Below are 16,641 nucleotides of genomic sequence, written 5' to 3'. Positions count from 1 at the left end.
TATCTAAAATTATACAGAAAGAGCAAGAGACAGAAACATAATGAATTTATAGAGAATAAGTTACATAAGTGTGCGATAGATTGTGCGTGCATGTGGCTGGAACATGGAGAGGTACTGGGTCAGAGACATGGTTTATATGCAAATATTTAGTCATAGTGAGGTAATCAGTCTTTGTGGAACAGACAGAGCGATATACATAGATTAAAATAATTAACTGATAATAGACCTACACAGCTAACTACAACGTCACCAGTAAACTCGTACGCAACACACACACACACACACACACACTGATGTCCTGATACTGTAATGGAACTGGGTTACGGTTTATAACACACACACACACACACACACTGATACCCAAAGGGACACATTCAAACAATACACAAACAGGAACACAGAAATATTTATGAATGCACATACATACACACTAACAACAGGAAAGAGAAGAGAGGAAATAGGTACATTTATAATAGCATTGTACTCACCTATTCAACCCTTTCCATCAACTGGCTTGCATTTTAGATGTCATTTTGAAGAGAGAAGAGAGGTATAACAACTGTAAGTGTAAGAATAGTAATATTTTTAAAAAATATGTGGTCCTTAATCCTTGATGGCAAAATCCCAAAGTCAATATCAGAAAAAATTATTTAAATCAGTTTAGTCCACTAGAAAAAAGACAAAAAAGTCCTGAAATTTGATATCGATTTCAATTAACAACAGTGTTTCATGGTCAATCCAATCCAAAACCCATACAGAAATTCCCCCCAAAAAACTACATCCAAAATAAATATTCAGTGCAGTTCATTCAAAAAAAAAATGTTTTAAAAAGATCTTCAGATGTAGCAGAGAAGAAGTATTACACCTTTCTTAAAGTGAAGGGTGAAAACATGACCAGACAGAGACTGAGCGGTAGATGAATGAATTCTAAAAAAGTAACTGCTTGTCCATCTTGTCTGTTTCTCTGCCTGATGCACACACGTACACACCTAATAATTCATAACCAAGTTTTTTTGGCTGGTTGGCAGTCTACAGTAGTTCAATTCACTGAGTCCCCCCACCCTTCTGATGCACAACGTCAGCCTGGATATATAACGCGTACCCAGATTCTGTCCTCCCTTAAACCCCATATGGACCAAATTCAACAGGGATGGGCGGCCAAATATGGGAATAATTTTCAAATGGCAGTGATAGAACTGAATAAATCGATGAATTAATCAATCGGGGAACGTGGAAAAACAAAGATTGGATGAATGGACAAAAGGAGAGAGAGAGACAAAGGGAGATAGCGAGAGAGAGCAAGTGAGAGCGAGACAGAGAGAGACAGAGCAAAGTATGGAGGAGAAAAAAAATGTTTTGCTTTTCTAAAATCCTTTAAAAGGTAAAGAGTTTAGTGAGATATTTTAATCCATTCCCTCTGGGTGTTTGAGTTTGTGTCTGAGGGAAGCAAAGAGAGAGAGAGAGAGCCAGCCAGGAGAAAAAGGAAATTGAGAGCGAGAGAACGAGAGAGAGGGAGAGCGAGAGAGAGAGAGAGAGAGAATGCAGTACACACAGGTGACAGACCAGTCGCGTAGAAAGGCGAGCGTTAGCATTAGATGCTAAGCTAAAGCAGATGTTCCAGCGCCCTGCGTTGAGAGGCTCAGTCTCTGTCGGAGGGGAGCCGAGGCGGGCAGCGCAGGTGCATTTCGGTGCGGCCAGCTCGGTCTCTAACGGCTACGCGGAAACGCCGGGAGACGACCCCAGTGCCTGCTGGACGAGGAAACGACCCCGGGACTTAAATTCCGCCCCCGAGTCTGTGTGGGGGTGGTGAGGCGATAAAGGTGAGATATATGGAGAGAGAGAGAGAGAGGAGCGTCGGTACGATGTGCGCTTCGATGAAATGAGCAAATGGGGTGGAAAAGAAGAAAATCTTCTGTTCTCAGGTGAAATAAAGAAAATGACAAATGGGTGACGGGTTCCAGTAAAATGGACATCAAATAAAAAAAGCATATGAAGTTTGTGAAGAAAAATTGAGGGATGGGATCGAACCAGATATCAGCTGACGGAATCTGTAAAATTTCTTGGTGCCATAGTTTAGTGTGTGTATGCGTGTGCCAATGTGTGTCTTATGAATATGAAATTCACACACATACACACATATACACACACAGACAGACTATGATAGACAGACACTAAGAACTAGCAAACCTACCTATAAATATTTCACAGAATCTCCCAAAATACTGATGCATAGGATGAAGGGAGAAGGGAGGGAGGAAGGAGGAAGAAGAAAAAAGGGAAAGATGATGAAAAAGGAAGTGTGGAAATTTCAGTCAAAATTTAACGAGCCCATTTTTAAAGAGTGGGAGTCCAGGGGCAAAGACGAGGGGTAAGGGGGGGGGGGGGGTGGGGGGGTTGAGGGAGGGGGTGTGATGGATGTAAAAGGGGAAGCAGAGGCAGAGGAAGGGATTGAGAAAGACAGGAACAGCCAGGGAAGGAATGAAAAAGGTAAAGAAAAGGGGGAAAAATGGATATATTCCCCTCCTCTCTCTCTCTTCGGCTCCTTTTCTTGCTCATAAATAGTAGAAATTGTTGAACAGGTAGATGGAGAAATAGATAAGGAGGCAAATGACGGAGAGCAACAGCAAATGAAAGGAGAAAGTGCCCCCCAGCACAACGATGAGGAAAAAGAAGAACAAAAAACGAAAGAAAAAAACAAATATTCCAGTGCCTTCCGTTTTTCTTCTCTTTTTTGAGGAGGGGGCGTTGGTTGCGTCCCCCCACCCAGTCTGTCTTCTCGCTTCTGTTCCTTCACAAAAATGGAAGTGGCATTTTTTGAAAAAAGAATAAAAATAGCCCTTTTTCTTGCGGTACCTATGACACATTACATGCTACAGGCAGGTGAAACGTGGCCCAGTGCAGCATCGGCAACGCTCGCTGTGCAGGACTCAGAGCTGGTAGACTAGCACAGCCAGCCTCATGAAAAAGAATGCTGAACTGAAACGGCTACCTCGCTCACCACCCCCTCCCCTCCTGAAAAAAAGAGGGAGGGAGGTCGGTCCTTTCACAGTATTAGTATGCGCTGTGATAGAGAGAGAGAGAGAGAGAGAGAGAGAGAGGGAGAGAGGAGGGGGAGAAAGAGTGGAAGTGTCGACAACAAATGTCAAGGAAAATGTGTGCTTGCATTGTGTGTGTGTGCGTGTGTATGTATATGTGTACGTGTGTGTGTTTGAGAGAGAGAGAGAGAGAGAGAGAAACTGAGATACTAGCTCCCCCTACAGTTAAGAATCAACACGTCATTTAACCCCTGTTAACCCAAGTTTTCCAAGGTGTTTCTGCGAGAGGTAATTGAAGATAAACTCAAGTGTTTAGCCAATCTGCACTGCTTAGGATGGAAAATACTCACCGTTGCATTTGCGACACTCTCCTTTTAAATTCATTAGTCATTTTCCACAGTGTGTTTGGACTATCCCCCCCCTTCTCTCAAGATTGAACAGCTATGAAATGGCCCTCTTTCTTTTGCAAATAAAATCCTTTTTTGGAGCAGCGCATCATTTATCATGGTAAGATAACTCGTTAAAGCAGCAATAAGGGTGGGACATATAATCTTGCTGCCTGGAAAACTTGCATATATGTTGCAGGCAAGGAGAGATATAATTGTCCAATAAGGGAAGAATAACATTAACTCCACTCTACTAAATACGTGCTTCCGATGTAGTAGATGAGAACATGACTCAGGGGCTTCTTTAATATTAACTAATGGACTAATATTCACAGAGTTTTAGCATTAATCATTTTTCCATGGAAAGACGCATTGAAATGGCACGTCTGGGAGGATCGTCATGACATCATGTGGCACACATACATTACCAAAATTATGTGGACACCTGACATCCAACATCTCATCCAAAATTATGGGCAAAGAGGTGGTGCACCACTTGCTGCTATGATAACCTCCACTCTTCTGGGAAGGCTTCTAGATGTTAGAGCATTGCTGCAGGGATTTGCTTCCATTCAGCCAGAAGAGCGTTAGTGAGGTCCGGCACTGATTGGGCGATTACGCCTGACTTGCCGTTGGCTTTCCAATTGACCACAAAGGTGTTGAATGGGATTGAGGTCACTGCTCTGTGCAGGCCAGTCAGGTTCTTCCACACCGATCTTGACAAAACCATTTCTACATGGACCTTGCAGTGTGTTCGGGGGCATTGCTGAATCAGGTAAGGACCCTGCACAAACCGTTGCCACAGAGTTGGAAGCACAGAATCGCCTAGAATGCCACTGCATTAAGATTTGCCTTCACTGGAACCATGGGACCTAGCACAAACCATGAAAAACAGCCCCAGACCAAAGGGTGTCCGGATACTTTTGATCATATAGTGCACTTTAAGAATATTACCAATCAAAGTACCGAAATGGCAGATTTGTAGAACATTCCAGATAAAATTAATGCACATTCACACAGTGCATCTTATTCTGTATCCGATTCTTCCAGTTTCTGAATCTCTCTGCTTATTTGTGTTCCATTCTTCTCTCATTTCCTTTCTCTCTCTCCTCTTCATCTTTTTCTTTCCCTCTCTCCAACTCAGTTATCTCCAGTTATCGTATCTGTTCCCATCCTGTTGTTTTCTCTCCCTCATTTCTCTATCCCTTTTACCTCTGTCTGTACATCTCTCGGTCTTGATTCAGCACTTCTTCTTTCCTCTTTTCGATGGATTCCTCCCTGGACTTCACTCTGCCTCTCTCAACTTGTGTTTCTCGCACTCTCTGGCGATCTGCCCAGTTCCTGGAGATCTACCGTCCTATAGGTTTTAATTTCAACCCTAATTTGGCACACCTGACTCTACTAATTAGCAGCTCAAAGAGAGCTTTATTTGTTGAAGGAGGTGCGCTTTGTTAGGGTTGGAGTGAAAACCTACAGGATGGTAGATCTCCAGGAACAGGGTCGGTTACCACCGCTCTGGCAAGACAGGACTGCAAATGTGACAGAAAAGGATGTCAACATACGGGCATATTTTATGTGTACATGTACACGTTTTTATTTTGTATGTTACTTAACTTTTGTACTCGTATATTTGCATGCAGGGGCAGTGACACCTGTAGGCGGAAACGTCAAAAGGAAGCGCTACTTAGAAATGCATGTTTGCATTTTATCTGCGCCCAGTTGTCAAATGCTGCCCCCTTGTGGTAAGTAATATAAATACCAGTCATAAGACAAAGCCGGAGTAGGAGGAGAAAGAAGGGGAATTAATATTTGATTTATAGAGTGGAGAATTGTGAGTGAAAGGGGCGAGATACAGAACAGTAAGTGAAACTATAAAAGACCGCTACAGTAAAAACGGGTGAAGCAGCTGCAATACATCCGTGCATGCTTTTTTCACCAATAAGTACTGCGTAAGGAGACAAATGGAGTAAATTGCTGAGTATGTTTTTATTGCATTAAGGTGTTTGTCCACTGTCTGAAATCTATTGTTTACATTGTATGTCATAAATCTAAGAGGTCATATAGCATGCATTAAAAAATTTTCTCTGCTCCCTTTTCTGTTTCTGTTTTAACAAAAAGTTGAAAGAATCTGATAGAAATTTACCGATCCACCTAATGAGGGCCACTGTCTTGGCGTTGCTGATACATCCAAATAAAACCTTTCCTGAAGGCTGGTTTTCAAATACGTACTGACATTTTTTAGAGCTCCAGTTGGACCTCCGTGTTGTATCAAGGACTCTAGTCAAAACCTAACCAAAGGGGCCAATTGGCTCCAAACCAAAAGTAGGAGTTGCCAAAATAAATTTTGGGGTGCCAATGACCAGTCTCAGTGCAGATCTCTAACATGCTTAACTAGCCAGAGAGCCAGAAGGTGTGACCTGGAGGTGCAAGAACACAGAGGAGGAGGAGCCAGACGTGCAGTGGTTGCAGAACACAAGGGTCTAGCGGGTCCGTAAGGTTTGGTGATGTACTGAAGGTAGGCCGCTGCAGTTCCCTTCGCTGCAAAACCACATCACATCATAGTCCAGAGGGCAATTTATATGTACTGTGCCATTTCATTAGTGGACTGCAGCGCAGCTAACGCAGCTGGCTGCAGAGTGGTAGCTTGCGCGGAGTCAGGGGAGGAGCATCTGCTGACTCAGCCACAGCTCCACACCATGGCTGAATATGGTCCACCTGTAGGGTCACAACACTGGGAATATGGTTCATCTCAATGCAGTGGTAACCAACCCTGTTCCTGGAGATCTACCATCCGGTAGGTTTTCACTCAAACAAAGCACACCTCATTCAACAGCTAGAGTTCTTGTTCAGCTGCTAATCACTGTCAGGTGTGCAAGCATTAGGGTTGAAATGAAGACGTACAGGATGCAAGACTATACCAAAGGCATAGACTACCTTCAACAGTCCCCCCATGCCATTTACTGAAACTTCACCTTCATGGGAATACTTATGGTTTGCGTATTTATTGGGATGAAATCAACCTGAGACGCGCACGTGCAGTAAAGCAGGCTGCAGGTATATGTGCGACACTGCAAAGTTAAAATTACACATCAGAACTTCCATGATATTTATCCTGGTTCTCAGTAATGGGCATGTGTGCACTAGTAACCTTGAACGCTGAGTCGACCAAAAATCTTTCATGCCTTAGGTATTTTGACAGAAAACTTCAAAATGTTAATTTCTGATGACGATGGTAAGAACAACGACTTGTTTCAACGCTGACAAACTTCGTACAGTCTTTTGACAGCGCGCAGTACTCCTGGTTTTATAGGCAAGCTACATCATGTTATGTGCTGTGTCGCTGTATGAAAAGAATGCACCTGGAAATGCGCGCGTTTTATTATTTCTAAGAAAGTTCAAATGGTAGTTGCTGCATTTGATTTCTAAAGAAAGTAGCACCCTGAAGATTAGCCAGGTTGCGTAGCATGAACATTAATTTAAGCAACGTTTGACAGGTTCTGTGCTTACCTGTGTTGCTTGCCAGTTGATTTGTTAGATCAAAACGGGTGGTGAGCACCAGTTCAACTTCGAATCACGGTCGTTCCAGTTTAGCCAATGCCCAGTCAAAACGGCCTCGCGCAGGCGCTTGATCCTGCTAAACAATTGTGAGCTCCAGGAAGATGTCGGAGGGATTGTGCGTTTATTGAACTCCAGTTTTTTATTTTTTTTATTTAAAGGTGGAAAATCAAGTTGATGGAGGGCGAATCTAGAACAAATTAATGTAAAACTAAATGTTATAAAACCGTTGTAAAAGTATATATATTAATGGGCAATGGCCATGCGTTAACCTTACATGGTGACGGCTGATAGGTTATAATGGGTCCCAGGCACAGTCTTTAGTAGGAAAGGAGAACTGATGTTCAAAGCCTAGTGCTCCAAATTCCCTGGCTACGTGTTTTAGTATAACACCACAGTCAAATGGGAGAGAAATGTTATTTGGAGAAGAGGCCTTTTGAAATTGTTTTCTGTCTGGCTGCAGAAATGCAGATTACATGGGAGACCGAGGGACATATGTCCACAGGGATATAAAGCTAGAGAAAAAATATTTTAAGTTTTTTTTTTTATAAAACTGCAACATTAGCCTGCTTGATGGGATTATTTGTGCCTCAAGAGGTGGAGGAATTCTGCTGAAAGGCAAGAGAGTTGCTGGAGGAGGCTGCTTTCTATTCAGGACCCTGTCATTATTACAGAGAGGGGAAAGGAATATCTTTTGCTTGGGGAGCTGTCACCCTCCAATTGAATTTGGGAATGTGCTTAGCTCGGCCTTTTTCTTGTACTTTCTTCTGTTTAAAAAAAAAAAAAAGATTGTCGGTCGATAAAGTGAATGTCTGGCAACAGGGACGGGAGCCTCGCCACTGTGACCGATCAGATTCGGTTGGCGAGGTGCAGAAGACGCGCTGACCGCTGCTGCACATTCCTTCTAACGGTACGACTGCTGGCTTTGAGTCCGCGCACGTAAATCTGGGATATTATGTTCCATGACACCACCTCCCAATGATGTCAATTGAAATGGATGTGCTTCAATCCGCGCTGGACTTGTGCTGGTTCACCACAGGAAAATAAATCTTTCGTTCAGATTTAACAGGAAAAAAAGCATTCTGTTAAACCTCGGGAGACATATTGTTAGACAGGTCTGTGAAATAGATTTTTGTAGAATGCCCACTGAACAGAGAATTACCTTTGTGACCTCTGGATTTCACATGGGAACTGTCTTTACTGCAGACACAAAAAATATTGGTGTACAGTTAAGACCCCCCCCCCCCCCCCCACCCATCTCTCTCTTATTCAATTTTGCTGTATATGCACAGAAATGACATTGGACCCACATTCAGAAGGGCATGCTCTAATCAGCAGTGTGGGTACCGTCACTTGAGCCTTAAGAAGTTTATTTAAGTTCTGAGATCGCCTGCCTTCGAAATTCTGCACCTGGGAGACTTAATGAGCCGTTTAATCTGTGCCCTTTTTAAAACTTCGAACCATTTTGGAATCTGTTATGAAAATATATTAAATATAATTTCTCTTCATTTTTATTTTGCCACAACACAGTATCTTCCAGTAATTTGGCTGGCTCCCATGTAGGTGAGGTCATTCCTCACAAGGAGTGGCTTTTGTTCTCACCTTTCTTTTTTTTTCTTTTTTTAAGAATCAGTTTGGAGAGGCAGAGTAGCAGTAGTTTAGAAAGCATTTTTGCTCTAATTTCAGGTTTTAACCAGTTCTACAGAACACATGAGTAGCTCTCTCTTTCCATCTGATAAATCTCACCATAGGCTCATGGGTACTGTGGTATTTGAAATACCAAACAAACAGGAAAAAAAACCGTTTCTTTGAAACATTCAAACCAGTTTTTCAAGCCTGCTTGGGATTGGTTGGATTCAATCTTAGGGCTTGGGGGTTGATTTGTACATAATTACCATATGAAACATTACCATAAATCACCATAAATGCCATGTTTACTTAATGCAGGGAACCAGTGAGACAACTACACGTTATCCACTGAGCTTTCACTGTGAGAATTTCACACATTTTTGTGGGGACCAAAATTAGTTTGAAAAGAAAAAGTTGAGAGGGTTGTGAGGTCTCCTAGTCTAAAAATCTTCATCGGTAATGAAAATCTTAATGTTAATCTTATTATAAAGAATCATATAATCATGTATACCTTACTGTAAATCTTAATGGAAATCTTAACGTTAATCATTTTTAGCCTGAAGCATCTAACCATCTCATCTGCCTTTTCTGTCTCTAGGGCTGACAATGACTGCTGAAACACAACAAGTTTTGTGTGATTTGTATTGTGCTTTATCTGATTACGTGCATGTATAATCTGATATTTAATCAGATTATACACGCACAATGACAAAAGGATATTCATTATTGTATTTTGACAAGTATGTTAATCTGATAACTGTACTTGGTTTGTTTTGGGGAGAAAATAGAAATAAATATGTGACACACACTCTGTAATTTAACCTTAATTGTTGACTTGGGCTTCAATTATGAAAGCCATGTGTGAATTAATCTCCATTCCCCATGACTGCCCAGCTCTTCTGCAATTCTCATTATCTGTGGCCTAATTGCTGTCACTTGAGCAAATGCATCCCTTTCCCTAATGCACCTGTGATCCACGCTCGTCACACCTGACAAATGAACAAGCCTGTCTGGCAGAAATACTCACCAGCCTAAAAACAATGTGGAAAAATTGTGAGTGAGGACAATAATGCAACAGAGATGTTACTTTCTGAGAATGCGGTATTTTTCTGTGTTAATAATGCAAAACTTTATTTAAAAATGTTTCTCCTGTTTGTCTGCTCAATAGAGTAGAAACCTGGGTGTAGTTATTTCAAGGGACTTAGTTCCAGGAATCAAAAGATTATTCACTTTTTACTTCGACAGTCAAAAGTGAAGTGCTGTTCGGACATTTCTCAAACCTGGAAAACTCTCCTGGTTGAATCATCACCTCAAAAAATTATCAATAGCAAATAGAAAAAAAATCAGTTCATAAAGAAAGGGTACATTGCATTATGATATTGCATTAGGAATCATCCAATGGCAGAGCTCAATTTTTTGTAGGTCCACAATTTTGGTTAGACGGACCAGATAATGAGGATGTTACCTTGGCTGTGTCCAAATCGGTGCACTTGCCTACTATTTAATAAGTTGATAAGTAGGTGAAATTTTCTATAAATGTAGTGGACTTAAAATCCCAAGATTATACTTTTTTTTTCTGGGGGTTTGCTGAATATATTCAGGAGCATACTTTTCAGGAAGTAGCCTAAACAACCATTTTTGTCCTATAAATACGACGCACAGCTTCCCTTTAAAAATGAGGAACAGCTTCATTTACGTTTTCCCTCAACAAGAACAACAACGATATGAGCATGGCCACAAGGGCAGAGCATCTTATGACATCCCTTATTTCTTAAAAGGGTTATGATTTCTGTTCAAAAATCACACAAATCACACAAAAGCAAGCATGTGTTACTTATCATTAACTTTATTTAAATTTCTCATTCATCTAAAGTCTGGTTACCAGACAAAACCTAGAACATTAACATATCCATTTTCCCCCATTTCATTTTCTATGTGGAATAAACGTGGACTCTGTTTAATACGCTTCCTTAAACCGTAAACGTTTCTGACATTTTTCAGTTTTACCGTTTTTGGCTCCTTGTTTTTTTATTAATTTTTATTTTTATGTATAAAAAAAACGGACAAGCCAGAACAAAAAATTGTATAAATATCTGAGCAACGCAAATTTAAACGAAAAGTTTCAACGGTAACCTTTCCTGTCCCGTCTCCCTTCCTTCACTTCTGATCTGGAGGGGCTCAGACAGAGGGGTAAAGAACACTGTCCTCGGATGTTTCCAGTCGGTCTCGTCCCAACCTTAAAAAAGCGCTGGATAGTCACGGCGGTTGGTCGCTGTATCACAGCCCTTTGTGTGTCTCTCTCAGCAGGCCCCGGGGCCACTCCTAGCTGGAGCCGGAGGCGGGGGTGATGACGTCGGTGCACTGGGGCTCGCAGAAGGGGCCGAAGCGGCCGTAGACGTCGCGGGCGCGCACGGCGAAGTAGTACTTGGAGCCGGAGACAAACTGGGTGAGGGTGCAGGCCATGGGCAAGGGCAGCGCCTTCACCTCGCCGATCTTCTTCCACTGCGAGGCGGGCGGGCCGCCGCCGGCCGCCGCCGGGCCCGAGTGGTCCTGGTGGTAGGCGTACAGGTGGTAGCTGTCCACGGCGGCGCAGCTGCGGTCCGTCTCCTCCACGCACCAGGACAGCACGATGCCGTTCTGGCTCTGCACCCGCGCCAGCTTCAGCTGCGGCTGCTGGGGGGGCGTGGTGTGCGCCGCCTCGGGGGGCAGCCGGGGGGGCGGCGCCGGGGACGAGGGCAGGGGGGGCAGGCTCGCCGGCGGGTGGGCGGGGCCCTGTCCCGCGGCTGCGGAGGGGAGGCTTTTCGACAGCGAGTCCTGATTGGGGCGAAACTAGTATAAATTAGTATTATAGATATATTGGAACGCTAAATATTGCCAAACATATACATTATTGCCACTGCAATATTACGTTGCTGGGAAATACCATATTTTCCCATAGCTGGGATTTCTGTCATCTCACCTGCAGGGGGCGATGGTGTACAGTGAGTTGAGGTCCATTCAGATGTTGAGTACTCTGAGGGGACGACCTCACTGTTGGTCCTGAAAGCGAGAGGACAAGCAAGAACGCACATTAGTACAGAGTTTGGCTGCCCGCCTGTCTAGAGCGCAAATAGTACAGAGTTAGACTGCTCTAAATTGACAGTGTGCACTGAATGAGACCTGTCTCTCAGTATTGAGTACTGCCGTGCGGAGGTGTCTCCTGCCCTGTGTATGCATGCCTGCACGTGCTTGCTTGTCTGTGTGTGTGTGTGTGTGTGTGTATTCTGTATTAAACCACTCTCAGTGTTACCTGTGGCCTGCGGACTGCCCTGCCGGTTACTGCCCACTGCTGCAGTTACCCCCACTGCCCCCCTGACACTCCCAACTGCCCCAGTGCCTGAGCTGGAGAGGGTTACGGATGACTTAGAGGAGGAGGAGAAGGAGGAGGAGTGAGGAAGGACCCTAGAGGGACTGGGGGCCACAGCTTGGCATCTCTGTGACACATTCACTGTAGTTTGAGCTGCAGAAAAAAAAGAGAGGGGCGGGGGGGGGGGGGGGGGGGGGTTAACACATGTGTGTTACTGTGTGTGTAACTCTACAGGAGAGGGTTATGTACTGTGTTGTAACTCTACAGGGAGGGGGGTTACAGTACTGTGTGTGTAACTCTACAGGGAGGGGGGTTACAGTACTGTGTGTGTAACTCTACAGGGAGGGGGTACAGTACTGTGTGTGTAACTCTACAGAGAGGGGTTATAGTACTGTGTGTGTAACTCACAGGGAGGGGTTACAGTACTGTGTGTGTAACTATAGGGAGGGTGGTTACAGTACTGTGTGTGTAACTCTACAGGGAGGAGGGTAATAGTACTGTTTGTGTAACTACTGGGAGCGGGTTTTATACAGTACTGTGTGAAACTCTACAGGTGTGGGGTGGGGGCAGGGTGCGGTATCGGGTGGGCGGGGCAGGGTTTCGTGGCAGGACTTGGCAGTTGAGAAAGTGTGCGTGAGCTGCATTAACCTGAGTCCAAAGCAGGGCAGAGCCTCTGTTCAAACAGCGCTAATCCTGGGTGTGTCTGCGCTGCCATCACCAGTGAAAGTGCCTGCGGTCCTCACACCTCTCGCTGACCTTACCGCCCCCTCACCCGCCAACGCCTCGCTTCTCTAACGCGCCGCTGTCCTTTTATCAGATGGACAGACAAGAGTGCTACTCTGGTACCGCCCTCCTTTGATCTCTGCAACTACTTAAAAACCGCAAATTCCACTTCCACAGAACTCCTCTTCATTGGAAACTGTGAATGTGCTTTAGGTTGATGTGTGCAAACTGTGCGGATATGACTGTCTGCCAACTGTGTGAACGTGATTAAGGTGACTGAACTGTGGATGTGATTGCGGTGACTGTACGCAAATTGTGTAGATTTGATGAAGGTGACTAAGCACATAATGTGTTTATATTTGCAAATCATAATTCGGTCGTTGATATTTTGAGATCGGTGCATCCTAGCGACAAGAATTGCCTGGCAACATAAAGCAGTTGTTCTGTGTGCAAACTAGGTGAAATTATGGAAATTATAGGCTGAACGTGCATGGTGGTAACGTAAAGCTCTTACCGCTAAGCTGAGCGTTTATGGCGGCAACGTAAAGCTCTTACAGATTGGCTGAGCGTTTATGGCGGTAATGTAAAGCTCTTACAGATTGGCTGAGCGTTTACAGCAGTAACGTAAAGCTCTTACAGATTGGCTGAGCGTTTATGGCAGTAACGTAAAGCTCTTACAGATTGGCTGAGCTTATACGGCGGTAACGTAAAGCTCTTACAGATTGGCTGAGTGTTTATGGCGGTAAAGTAAAGCTCTTACAGATTGGCTGAGCGTTTATGGCGGTAACGTAAAGCTCTTACAGATTGGCTGAGCGTTTATGGCGGTAACGTAAAGCTCTTACCGCTTGGCTGAGCGTTTATGGCGGTAACGTAAAGCTCTTACAGATTGGCTGAGCGTTTATGGCGGTAATGTAAAGCTCTTACAGATTGGCTGAGCGTATACGGCGGTAACGTAAAGCTCTTACCGCTTGGCTGAGCGTTTATGGCGGTAAAGTAAAGCTCTTACAGATTGGCTGAGTGTTTATGGCGGTAATGTAAAGCTCTTACAGATTGGCTGAGCGTTTATGGCGGTAACGTAAAGCTCTTACCGCTTGGCTGAGTGTTTATGGAGGTAGCGTAAAGCTCTTACCGATTGGCTGAGCGTTTATGGCGGTAACGTAAAGCTCTTACCGCTTGGCTGAGCGTTTATGGCGGTAACGTAAAGCTCTTACAGATTGGCTGAGCGTTTATGGCGGTAATGTAAAGCTCTTACAGATTGGCTGAGCGTTTATGGCGGTAACGTAAAGCTCTTACCGCTTGGCTGAGTGTTTATGGAGGTAGCGTAAAGCTCTTACCGCTTGGCTGAGCGCATGGTGGCGATGTATATACAAATACAGTGTATAAATTGTTCCTTTGCATGTGCCTGCTTCTGTGTTGCTCATGCCTGCTAACAAGCTCTGTGTGTCTGTTTTTATGGCTATGGCTATGGCTTCTAGTCTGGTCTACTTGTTATTAACGTGTTAACATCAGCCTGCCCAGGGACAACAGATGGAAATTAGCGATCTAGCTAAATCTGGCACATTTACATCACATAATAGTGATGATGATCGATGAGTATTGTCCCTGTCAAATAAATAAATAAATAAATGTATATTGTATAAATGTAAATGCTATGTAAAAAGTTGTGTAAGTGGCTCTGGATAAGAGCGTCTGCTAAATGCCAGTAATGTAATGTAATGTAACGTAATGCTCTTACCGCTTGGCTGAACGTGCATGGTGGCGTGGCTGGTGAGGGGGGGAGGGCCCCCGGATGCTCGCTGGCCGGCTGATGAAGGCGATGAGGAGGATGGGGATGCTGACACACTGGCGCCTGATTGGACCGGAGCTTTCTTTACTCCTGTCACTGCAGGAGACAGACAGACACACAGACGGTGTTAGAGAGCCCTGCTGACTGTCATACAACACACCGCATACACTCTTAACACACTGCATACTCTTATATAACACGCTAGACACACTACACACTGTCATACAACACACTGCATACTCTCTTAACACACTGCATACTCTTATATAACATGCTAGACACACTACACACTGTCATACAACACACTGCATACTCTCTTAACACACTGCATACTCTTATATAACATGCTAGACACACTGCGCACTGTCATACAACACACTGCATACTCTCTTAACACACTGCATACTCTTATATAACATGCTAGACACACTGCGCACAGTCATACAACACACCGCATACTCTCTTAACACACTGCATACTCTTATATAACATGCTAGACACACTGCGCACAGTCATACAACACACTGCATACTCTCATACAACACGCTAGACACACTACACACTGTCATACAACACACTGCATACTCTCATACAACACGCTAGACACACTACACGCTGTCATCCAACACACTGTGCAGTGCCATGCTGCGCACACACTGCACACAACACACTCATACAGCATGCAACCGAGAGAGAGGACTTACCTAGTACATCATCATCATCCTCAGTCAGGTCAATCACAGCCCCCGCCTTAGTGCTACGAGAAGCCTGCGAAACAAAACTTTATTAATAATAACCACGATCTACTCTTACAGGCCTCTGAGCTCATCTCAAACACCACACAGCACTCACACAGCACTCACACGCAAACAGCAGCATACACGTTAAATACAGTTAGCTCTGTAAAGCTCTCTAAAGTGATATTTTATACATGACGGTTGAAAAATGTGCCAGTGGATTTATCATTGACGTCACTGATGTGAAGCATCTCTGTTAAGTAGCACCGGTACAATAGAGTGTTGTACTGGGAGGGCAACATGCAGCACGCATCAGAAATAATTGAAAGTGCCACCAGTTTCAGCTACTTGAGTGCTAATAGCTCCCCCTTGTGGAGAATCTTCAGCCTGCTAAATGCGAGTGAGTGAGTGAGTAAGTCACAAGCCAGGTCCATCAGGTGCTTATTACAGCATATATGCAGTGACATAATAGTGCTGCTGTTAGGATGGCGAGTGATTGTTTAGGGACTGCGCTCTTACCTGAGCAGATGACTTTGTAGTTGTGGAGTCAGGGGCACGGCTTGTAGCTTGAGTGTCTGGGAGGCGGGGGAGGGGGGGAGGGGTAGATATTAGCATGGCATAGACTGCAGTCAGCCCCATGGTTAATTAACGCTGCAGTGGCAACCGCAGTCCGCTGTGGTGTGCAGTGGATTACTGAGATGGCTGCTGCCGCGTGCGTGTACCTGTCTTTGAGGCCATCGCCGCTCCAGACAGAGGGGCGGAGGCAGTCGCCCCGGACGACTGGCCCCCCGTGGCGGCGGGGGTGGAGGACGTGGGCAGCGAGGAGGCGGAAGTGGCGCCCACGGCCGAGGCGCACTGGGCGGGCGTGCGGGCGGAGGTGACGGACACGGCGGAGCCGGGCGTGGCCAACATCCCGCCGCTGCCCGGGTGACCGGCGGCCCGGGCCAGCGTGATCTGAGGTAGCGACGGCGAGGACGGCAGGCCGGCCGAGGAGGAGGAGGAGGGCGCCGCCGTCTTCTGGATGATGAAGGCGGTGGTGGCGGTGGTAGTCTTGGCCTTGTTCAGGGGACTCGCGCCGGCCAGCGAGGTGACGGGAACCAGCTCCACCCCGCTGCTGTGATTGGCCACCAGGGTCCCGCCCTGGGCGTTGGTGACGGCGAGGGGCAGCTGAATGAGCAGCGGCTGCAGGGACACGGGCTTGGGGGCGGGGCTGCCGGGGGCGTTCGTACTGAAGGGCGGGGCCTGGCTCTGGGGGGCGCAGGGAGGCGCACTTGTGACGGAGGAGGAGGGAGAGGCGGAGCTGGACGTGCTGATGAGCGAGAGAACGGGGGCCGTGGCCAGTGAGCTGGAGGTGGGGGGGCTGGGGGCTGAGAGGAGCTTGGACTGACCAGCAGGGCCTAGGGGCGACGAAACAGACCAGAGAGAGATTATTATTATTATTACT

General features: G+C 45.4%; 2 protein-coding genes across 9 annotated transcripts in view; both read right to left on the bottom strand.

Annotated features, from left to right (window-relative positions):
• The window catches only part of LOC135243579 (glutamate receptor ionotropic, NMDA 2B-like), a 78,756-nt gene extending 71,041 nt beyond the window's left edge, over nt 1-7,715 (bottom strand). The window contains exons 1-2 of one of the 2 annotated variants that reach the window (XM_064315514.1): nt 6,929-7,715; nt 489-559 (exon numbers count right to left, since the gene is read on the bottom strand). The gene's annotated coding sequence lies outside the window, so the exon portion shown is untranslated. The remainder of the gene's footprint in view (nt 1-488; nt 560-6,928) is intronic. The other variant, XM_064315515.1, reaches the window with a different exon arrangement.
• A 2,718-nt stretch (nt 7,716-10,433) lies between these two features.
• LOC135243580 (activating transcription factor 7-interacting protein 1-like) overlaps nt 10,434-16,641 on the bottom strand; it is a 52,044-nt gene continuing 45,836 nt past the window's right edge. For 4 of the 7 annotated variants that reach the window (XM_064315518.1, XM_064315519.1, XM_064315517.1 and 1 more), the window contains 7 exons: nt 15,920-16,594; nt 15,717-15,772; nt 15,165-15,228; nt 14,410-14,556; nt 11,895-12,104; nt 11,565-11,644; nt 10,434-11,434 (listed from right to left, as the gene is read on the bottom strand). In XM_064315518.1, the coding sequence (XP_064171588.1) occupies nt 10,928-11,434; nt 11,565-11,644; nt 11,895-12,104; nt 14,410-14,556; nt 15,165-15,228; nt 15,717-15,772; nt 15,920-16,594 (1,739 nt within the window). In that variant the 3' untranslated portion in view covers nt 10,434-10,927. The remainder of the gene's footprint in view (nt 11,435-11,564; nt 11,645-11,894; nt 12,105-14,409; nt 14,557-15,164; nt 15,229-15,716; nt 15,773-15,919; nt 16,595-16,641) is intronic. The other 3 variants (XM_064315520.1, XM_064315521.1, XM_064315522.1) reach the window with 3 other exon arrangements.

Source organism: Anguilla rostrata, chromosome 17 (assembly GCF_018555375.3).
Source record: "Anguilla rostrata isolate EN2019 chromosome 17, ASM1855537v3, whole genome shotgun sequence".
Lineage (NCBI taxonomy): Eukaryota > Metazoa > Chordata > Actinopteri > Anguilliformes > Anguillidae > Anguilla > Anguilla rostrata.
This window is presented reverse-complemented; position numbering and strand designations above follow the sequence as displayed.